Source organism: Budorcas taxicolor, chromosome 2 (genome assembly GCF_023091745.1).
Source record: "Budorcas taxicolor isolate Tak-1 chromosome 2, Takin1.1, whole genome shotgun sequence".
NCBI lineage: Eukaryota > Metazoa > Chordata > Mammalia > Artiodactyla > Bovidae > Budorcas > Budorcas taxicolor.
In genome coordinates this window covers 121411063-121421306 of record NC_068911.1, presented here as the reverse complement: position 1 = coordinate 121421306, position 10244 = coordinate 121411063, and the positions used below count along the sequence as shown (strand labels likewise).

Genomic DNA, 10244 nt, shown 5'->3' with positions numbered 1-10244 from the left:
CTCTTGAGTGATCATTTTCACCATGATAAGTTTGTTAAAGAGGAAGGCAGTGGCCATAGCTGCCTAGTATTCTGGGCTAGTTTGAGGGGATAGATGCTGTGGTGAATGCAGGTATGTCCCCCAAATAAAAGGGAAACAGAGAAAGAGAATGACCAAAATTAAAGTATAGGAGTAATTGGATAAAGGGAAACCAAAAATGAACAAAGAAAGAATATGAGATGACCCTGCAGTTTTTCAGATGAAATATTCCCGCTTACACTCGCTCACTGTGTTTTGCAAATCAATGTCATTTCTAAAGGAACTGTCCAAATTTTCTGGATATTCCTTCTCCTTCATTTGGTTGGTGCGATGTGACTGCTTATGCTGGTAAAGGAAGCGGCTCATGATGCCGATGATCGAGAAGATGATGAATATCACCACTGCTATTACTCCTGTTGAGAAAGAGGGACAAAAGAGAAGGCAATTACCACAGATCATGTGATCAGGAGAAATAATTTAAAGAAGACAACAAGGTCACTTAGGACAAAGAACCAAACAAAAACAAACAAACAAGCAACAAACTCTGCCACATGTCCAGAAATAAACACAGGCTAAAATGTTTTCAGGCTTCAATTACCAAAAAACTTCCTCTTTCAGACTAGTGACGGAGCAAGCCAGTTTATATCAGAGAAGGTTATATTTAACAGACTAAGAATGTCATCAAATAAACATGGAATCAGACTAGCAAATGATCTCTTAATAAATTCCTTCAAGACTTGCTTTCAAGAATATGCCTGAATCAGTTTTAATTAGCACACTTCTTTGTCACCTTGCAAATAAGTAAGTATCTTTGAACTATTTCAGCATCTTAGAAAAGAATACTTAAGTATATCACTTCCCAGTACATACACTATGGATGTAAATTTGTTTACAATATATGTTTGCTTTACTAAAAATGTCTTATTAATAATGAAATGCTTACTAAACATTCAGGGCATTTTACCCTGTTGCACACTCAGTAAGATGCAGGGTAGTCTGAAGATGGTACCCTTCTGTCCTCCAGAGTCAACTACAATAGCAAATGTCTGCCCTATTGTGTCAGATTCTCCCCTACTTTGGATTGATTCTGATTTTACTGGACCTACTTGGCAAGTCATCCTCACTGATCCTAAAGTCTTGTCCCTACCTTTGCCAGGAGTTCTCTTGAGAAGTGAATAGCAAAGTCAGCAAAGGATGGTAAAAATGTGGATACTGTCAAATTTCTAAAGAGAGAAACAATCTATAGGAGAAAGAATGTTTCTAAACATTATTCAAAGATAAATTCATTCCTAATAAAGTATATTTTCTGTTGTTTTCTTATCTAAGTAGAATGACTCTTGAGACAAAATGTTTATTTTACAAATAAGATGGTTTACTTATAAAAATATTACTAAACCATGAGATAATATTTTCCCCAACTATTTTAAAACAAGGCAAAGTAAAACCAGGTAAGTTAACAAACCTAGAAATAAAGTGGGTATAGTGAGTGATACCCAGGAATGGGCTGCAGCTTTAAGAGATGAAATACAGAACCGGTTTCTACTCCTTCAGGACATGGAATATTTAGGGTGGGAGGCTGTGAACCCCCCAGGAATTTTCTTCAGGGTTTGGGATGAATATCCTGTTTTTAGACTCAAGGAAGCCTGTACACTAGTGGGAAAAAGTCGGCAGTCACTAAAGCCTTTTACTACTTGTCAAATGAAAAATTATATGAAGAGAAACAGGCATCAAATGGTTTCCTATATTTCTTGTTGCAAAACAAAAATCAACTTGGACTTTATTCCTGAAGCAGAAATTCAGGCCGGACATTTGAAGAACTTTGTTTAGGAAACGTGTGTATGTGTATGTGTGTGTTTTCCTCACAATCATTGTAATTATGCACCTCTGTGCTCCCCTTGCCAGCTGTGCTGCCTTCCTTAAAACACCACTCACTGGTTCTGTTGTTACCTGTTTACCCACCCCATCCCAACCAATCCCAGCCAAGCTGTGAGTTCTTAACAGGGCAGCATCCATGTTTTTCCTCATCTTATTTTAATACTTAGTGCTGGTCCTGACATGTAATGGGGCTCATTCCATGGATGTTAAATAAATGGTTACTGTTGATTTTTAAGAGTAAACTCCATCTGGTGTAGAACAGCTCATCTAGCCTGCCAGAAGGCAGAGATAGGGGCGCTGTGAGGACCCTGGTTCTTAGATGGAAATGAATTCAGTCAGTCTCTCACAGGCAATTTCCATTAAACAAGGTTTGGGAGTCATTCTGTGTTGCAAGGCCCAGATGGACAAATCAAGCACCTGGAGGTAGCAGCCAAGCTGAGGAAGAATACAAAGCGGAGAGACGAAGAGGCAGGGAGAAAACGGAGAAATAAGGGATGAGAAGGGAAGGCGGGGTTCACAGCAGAGCAGACAAGATCTGCCTCTGTAACCATATGTGCTGCTGGATTGGAAACTACAGTCCTGTGAGTTTCACCCTGCTCATTTGATCCACTCGGTGGAGAAAACCCGACAGGATGATGGCTTTGCCCATCTGTTTGTGCCAACATAGCTTCTTTCCATATGTAGTTTTATTGGTTTGCTTTGTTTGTGCTTTAGGAAAAATGACAACTGGATGAGATCGACAGGATGCATGCTGCCTGTCTCGAAGTAAATTATCCAGCTGTTGACTCTGTGCTCAGCTGCCTGGTGGTTGAGGGGAAAGAAGACTCCATGGAGCTGCTGGTACCTGGCCTTGGGGGAGGGTGTCTTTGATCATTAAAGCATTATGACTATTCATGAAAAGGCTCACATTCTTGCAGATCATGCAGGGCTCTGGGTGCTGGATGGCCACAATTGAGGAAGAATTCAGATAATTCCTCCAGACCACAGAATCACTTATGTCTGTTCTGCTTTCAGCCACAAAGCATGGTTTACCTCCAATGACGGCTGAGTCACTTCGTACTGCATTGGTGAGTGGTTCCCGCTCATCTGTCTTCCCAAAAAGATCTGAAAGGAGTAAAAGACACTGATCCTAGCAGGAGCTCTATAATATGCAGTTGAGATGACACACCTGTGGGTTAGACTAGATGATCTCAGAGAGTTAGGAGTTGGCATTTTGGAAGGAACCCAAACAAGCATATACAGAAGAAAAAAAGAGAGAGAGAGAGTATTTGAAGTACTCTGCTTATACCCCATACTTGCATGATTCTGTTAAATCTATGTAAGCTGTAATATAAGGGGTTAAACAAAATGATGGTGGTATTATGTCTGCTTTAGTCTACTGCTTACCTCTCAGCCTACTTTTGATGTCCTTTTCTGCTTTGCTGGACAGTTTCTATACATGACAACACCTTCTTCCCTCAATCATACTTGCCTCTGCTTTAGAGGTTTCTTTAATTACAAGAGATTTCTGAGTTCATTGGCAGGAAAGAACAAAAGTGTTGGTGCATTAACCCACCCAGGAAACTCTCACTAGAGTGTTTTACTAGATGCACATTATATATATATATATATATATATATATATATATATATATATATATATATATTTAAAGAGCATCAGTTTGAAGGCACCTAGACCTGGGTTCTAATCTTTGCTCTGATACTTATCAGTCTGGTGACACTGAACTATGTACATTTTAAAACAACCTGCAAAGGGAGTAAAAGGGGTTAATGATCCTAGAGACATCCATATAGTGCACATAAAATTTTCAGGACTTACAGCACCTATCATTAGTACTGCTGTATCATTTAATTCTCTGGAAATGACTCCAACATGATTATTGTTTTTCCCATTTTCACAGATACCAAAGCCATTAAGTAACCTGCCCAAAGTTCCATATTCTAGCATTGGAAGATTCAGAACACAAATCAAGCCTAGCCAAGTGTCACATTCATGTACTTTTCTAGGATACATACCTGACTGCTGCCAAGAAAACACCAAGATCAGTGATAAGCAGGCAGCAGAAAAACTCTATGCCCTTTCTTTGCTCATAATTCACAACTTATTTGGAAACTGATGAACATACCTGACTAAATTAAATCCTAAGAATACTCCTAGATACCTAGGATGATGGTGACTAAGAAAGCTAGAAAAGATATTTCAAGGAGTGGTAAAATAAGAGAAGATGTGTGGATGATAGTACCATGGGGCTTTCCTATTATTAAGGAAGGTTGATTTTAATCACATGAATTTTATTTGTTCAAAGCCCAGCTTACCTCCCTGTCCTCAAAACTCTTCAATCCTAAGAGCAATAACCACTTTAAATAGTAGTGAAAAAAATAAATATACCTACATACATATATGGGCTTCCCTGATAGCTCAGTTGGTAAATAATCCACCTGCAAAATGAAGGAGATTCTGGTTCAATTCCTGGGTTGGAAAGATCTTCTGGAGAAGGGAAATGTTACCCACTCCAGTATTCTTGGGCTTCCTTTATGGCTCAACTGGTAAAGAATTTGCCTGCAATGTGGGATACCTGGGTTCAATCCCTGGGTTAGGAAGATCTCCTGGAGAAAGGAAAGGCTATCCTCTCCAGTATTCTGGCCTGGAGAATTCCATGGACTTTATAGTCCATGGGGTCACAAAGAGTCAGACACGACTAAGTGACTTTCACTCACTCACTCACTCACATACATATATGTATCCATTTCTAACTACTCATTATATTAGAAGTTGTTGTTTGGTAGCTAAGTCTTGTCCAACTGTTTTTGTGACCCTGTGTACTGTACCCTGCCAGGATCCTCTGTCCACAGGATTTCCCAGGCAAGAATAGTGGAGTGGGTAGCCATTTCCTTCTCCAGGGTATCTTCCTGACCCAGGGATAGAACCTGGGTCTTCTGCTTGGCAGGCAAATTATTTGCCACTGAGCCACCTGGGAAGCTCTATATTAGAAATGGGATTATTTAAATATATTAAATATCAATCTAAGAAACCAGTCATAATTCTTAACTGCTTGTAATCATACAAGGTAAAGAATCGATTCACTTTAGCCTTTAGCCTGAAAGCTTCTTGAAGACATCAAAGTAGTACTGGTGGAAGAATTTTCATGGAGTATTTTCTTGCACACCTGATGAGGAATGCACCGTGGTCACCGCATTCACATCTGAATCCATCAGAGAGGCACAGCTGGATTCTGTCAAGGCCCCTTGGATGGTTATAGGAGCAGTGGTAGAATGGCGCAGGGCTGCCTTCAGTGGTGTAATATGGTTGTATTGGACTGAGGCCAGACACCCAACAAAACCCAGGGCATTGGCTTTGGCAACTTCAGCGTCCAATCCAAGATTCTCTGCAATGTGAAAAACAATTAGTTAAAAAATAAATAAATAAAAACAAAAAACTGCTCCATCTCCATGTTAAGTAATGTTTGAAATTGCAGAAAGTGCCTTTTTATTCTTTGAATAAAGGAGATTGTCCTTTCTCTCTCTTCATCTACTTTCTCGAAACTCTACCCTAAATATAAGTGTCAATACATCATCCACATATCGCAGAAAATTGCTTGGGCTATTTTGCTTTGAGATAATGTTTCAAGCTTCTAAATTTTCATTCATGTATTTTATGAACTGTAACGAATACTTAATAAATCTCCTCTACATTCTAGATGTTTTATATTACAGAATTTGGATCATTATCCCATCACAGTTTATTTATGGATGCTGGTGATTAATTCAAGCATACTACAATGTTCATTACAATACTTCACTCAAAATGATAGTAGGAAAAAAAGTGAAATGAGGCAGAGAGATAGGAAGTTCAAAGTGATCCTCTCAGAAGTTTATCGTGTTTGGTGTTTTCAGCACCTTGTATACACTATATACTAATACATTTTCATACACTAATAGCTTGACCATATATTCAAGATTTTCACATGCTTAGTTCTGTTCATATTACAGACTGATGAGCATGGATTTTCTATGACAGCACTCAATCTCCCAGAGTGTCTTTGAGTTTTTATAAAAGATAATGAGGCAATCATTTATGAATCATGGCAAGATCAAATGTCTCATTTGCTTCAAGATTTGTGATGATATTACTCAGTATGCCATTTCTTTATTTTAACAAGGATCGTTTGAACAAATTTCTGTGATGCAATTACATATGATGACAATGCAGGATGGACTTATTCCCCCCTTTTAAAGCATAACATCTTCAATAGACCTAGATGGTTCAAATAGTTATTTTATTATGATGAAATGCATATTTTCTGGAAGAAGGCAAGGACTTTCCTCTCAATCGGATTAATTATAATTTACTTTCATTCATAACTTATCAAAGAGTGCCTCCAGGGATCACCAAGCAAGCATTTTTTTGGCCACATTTAGGGAAGTTATATAGTGGACATATAGAGGAAAATGAGAAACTAATATCCCTCAACAATGTTATGTCTACTTTTGACCTTATTATTCCTTCCTGAGCAACGCCCCATGTTCAGTTCAGTTCAGTCACTCAGTCGTGTCCGACTCTTTGCAACCCCATGAATCGCAACATGCTAGGCCTCCCTGTCCATCACTGTCTCCTGGAGTTCACTCAAACTCACGTCCATTGAGTCGTTGATGCCATCCAGCCATCTCATCCTCTTTCATCCCCTTCTCCTCCTGCCCCCAATCCCTCCCAGCATCAAAGTATTTTCCGAATAGTCAACTCTTCACATAAGGTGGCCAAAGTACTGGAGTTTCAGCTTCAGCATCATTCCTTACAAACACCCAGGGCTGATCTCCTTTAGAATGGACTGGGTGGATCTCCTTGCAGTCCAAGGGACTCTCAAGAGTCTTCTCCAACACCACAGTTCTAAAGCATCAATTCTTCAGCCATGTAAACCTCAGTAATTTATCACCCCTCTTATCTTACAGGAAAATGAAAGAAATTATGTGTATTAATTTAATGTGGCTGTTGTAACAAATTGTTGTTGATGTTGCTCAGTCACTTAGTCATGTCCAACTCTTTGCTATACCATGGACTGAACTACTAGGCTTCCCTGTCCTTCACCATTTCCCAGAGATTTCTTAAACATGTGTTCAATGAGTCAGTGATGCTATCCACCATCTCATCCTCTGTCGTCCCCTTCTCCTACTTCCTTCAGTCTTTCCCAACATCAGGGTCTTCTCTAATGAGTTGGCTCTTTGCATCAAGTGGTCAAAGTACTAGGAGCTTCAGCTTCAGCATCAGTCCTTCCAATAAACATTCAGGACTGATTTCCCCTAGGATGGACTGGTTTGATCTCCTTGCAGTCCAAGGGACTCTCAAGAGTCTTCTCCAACACCACAGTTCAAAAGCATCAATTCTTCAGCAATCAGCCTTCTTTATGGTCCAATTTTCACATCCATACATGACTACTGGAAAAATCATAGTTTTGACTAGACAGACTTTTGCCGGCAAAGTAATGTCTCTGCTTTTTAGTATGCTGTCTAGAATGGTCATAGTTTTTCTTCCAAGGAGCAAGCATATTTAATTTCATGGCTGCAGTCATCATCTGCAGTGATTTTGGAGCCCCCCAAAATAAAGTCTGTCAGTTTTTCCATGGTTTCCCTATCTATTTGCCATGAGGTGATGGGACTAGATGCCAAGATCTTTGTTTTTTGAATGCTGAGCTTTAAGCCAGCTTTTTCACTCTCCCCCTTTCACCTTCATCAAATGGCTCTTTAGTTCCTCTTCACTTTCTGCCATAAAGATGGTGTCATCTGCCTATCTGAGTTTACAGATATTTCTCTCCACAATCTTGATTCCAGCTTGTACTTTATCCAGCCTAGTATTTCTCATGATGTACTCTGCACAGAAGGTAAATGAACCAGGTGATAATAAACAGCCTTGATGTACTCCTTTCCCAATATGGAACCAGTCTGTTGCTGCTGGAGACTCCCTGGCACTCACAGGAGAAGATGATTGCATGTCCTTCTACTCCACCATCTTGAAGCATTTAATCACATGGATCACAAACCGTGTCTGACTCAGTGAAACCATGATCCATATCATATAGGGCCACCCAAGATGGATGGGTCATGGTGGAGAGTTCTGTAAATGTGGTCACTGGAGAAGGGAACAGCAAACCACTTCAACATTCTTGCAGTGAGAACCCCATAAACAGTATGACAATGCATAAAGATATGACACTGAAAGACAAACCCCCCAGGTCGGTAGGTGCTCAATATGCTACTGGAGAAGAGCAGAGAAATTATAACAAATTAGCATAAACTTAAACAACTTAGCATAAAACAACACACGCTTTGTCTTACAGGTCTGCAGAAGTCTGATACAGGTTCCCACCGAGCTAAAAACAAGATGTTGTCAATTTGCATTTTTCCTAGAGGCTCCAGGGGATAACCCATCTCTTTGTCTTTTCTTTTGTTTTCTTTCTTTAAATTTACTTATTTATTTTAATTGGAGACTAATTACTTGACAATTTTGCAGTGGTCTTTGCCACACAGCGACATGAATCAGCCATGGGTGTTCATGTGTCCCCTATCCTGAACCACCCTCCCACCTCCCTCCCCATCCCATCCCTCAGGGTTGTCCCAGTGCACCAGCCCTGAGCGCCCTGTCTCATGCATCAAAACTAGACTAATGACCTAGTTCACATATGGTAATATACATGTTTCAGTGCTAATCTCTCAAATCATCCCACCCTTGCCTTCTTCCACAGAGTCCAAAATTCGGTTCTTTACATCTGTGTCTCTTTTCCTATCTCGCATATAGGGTCATCATTACCATATTTCAAAATTCCACAGATATGCATTAATATACTGTATTGGTGGTCTTGTATTCCCATCTCTTTCAGAATTTTCCACAGTTTATTGTGATCCACACAGTCAAAGGATTTGGCATAGTCAATAAAGCAGAAATACATGTTTTTCTGGAACTCTCTTACTTTTTTAATGATCCAACGGATGTTGGCAATTTGATCTCCTGTTCCTCTGCCTTTTCTAAAACCAGCTTGAACATCTGGAAGTTCATGATTCAGAATTTTGAGCATTACTTTACTAGTGTGTGAGATGACTGCAATTCTGCAGTGGTTTGAGCATTCTTTGGCATTGCCTTTCTTTGGGATTGGAATGAAACCTGACCTTTTCCAGTCCTGTGGCCACTGCTGAGTTTTCCAAATTTGCTGGTATATTGAGTGCAGCATTTTCACAGCATCATATTTCAGGATTTGAAATAGCTCATCTGGAATTCCATCACCTCCACTAGCTTTGTTCATAGTGATGCTTTATAAGGCCCACTTGAGTTCACATATGCAGGTAAGGAAGCAACAGTTAGAACTGGATATGGAACATACTGGTTCCAAATAGGAAAAGGAGTATGTCAAGGCTGTATATTGTCACCCTGCTTATTTAACTTATATGCAGAGTACATTATGAGAAACGCTGGACTGAAAGAAGCACAAGCCGGAATCAAGATTGCCAGGAGAAATATCAATAACCTCAGATATGCAGATGACACCACCCTTATGGCAGAAAGTGAAGAGGAACTAAAAAGCCTCTTGATGAAAGTGAAAGTGGAGAGTGAAAAAGTTGTCTTAAAGCTCAACATTCAGAAAACGAAGATCATGGCATCTGGTCCCATCACTTCATGGGAAATAGATGGGGAAACAGTAGAAACAGTGTCACACTTTACTTTGGGGGGCTCCAAAATCACTGCAGATGGTGACTGCAGCCATGAAATTAAAAAACACTGACTGCTTGGAAGAAAAGTTATGACCAACCTAGATAGCACATTCAAAAGCAGAAACATTACTTTGCCAACAAAGGTCCATCTTATCAAGGCTATGGTTTTTTCCTGTGGTCATGTATGGATGTGAGTTGGAATGTGAAGAAGGCTGAGTGCTGAAGAATTGATGCTTTTGAACTATGGTGTTGGAGAAGACTCTTGAGAGTCCCTTGGACTGCAAAGAAATCCAACCAGTCCATTCTGAAGAAGATCAACCCTGGGATTTCTTTGGAAGGAATGATGCTAAAGCTGAAACTCCAGTACTTTGTCCACCTCATGCGAAGAGTTGAGTCATTGGAAAAGATTCTGATGCTGGAAGGGATTGGGGACAGGAGGAGAAGGGGACGACAGAGGATGAGATGGTTGTATGGCATCAGTGACTCGTTGGACATGTGTTTGAGTGAACTCCGGGAGCTGGTGATGGACAGGGAGGCCTGGCGTGCTGTGGTTCATGGTGGTCGCAAAGAATCGGACATGACTGAGTGACTGAAATGAACTGAACTGAATTGATACTGTATTGGTGTTTTTCTTTATGACTTACTTCACTCTGTATA

General features: G+C 40.0%; 1 protein-coding gene across 1 annotated transcript in view; it reads right to left on the bottom strand.

Annotated features, from left to right (window-relative positions):
- Positions 1-234: 234 nt before the first annotated feature.
- CNTNAP5 (contactin associated protein family member 5) overlaps positions 235-10244 on the bottom strand; it is a 1081620-nt gene continuing 1071610 nt past the window's right edge. The window contains exons 22-24 of the mRNA XM_052655589.1: positions 5060-5278; positions 2926-2997; positions 235-431 (exon numbers count right to left, since the gene is read on the bottom strand). Of these exons, the coding sequence (XP_052511549.1) occupies positions 235-431; positions 2926-2997; positions 5060-5278 (488 nt within the window). The remainder of the gene's footprint in view (positions 432-2925; positions 2998-5059; positions 5279-10244) is intronic.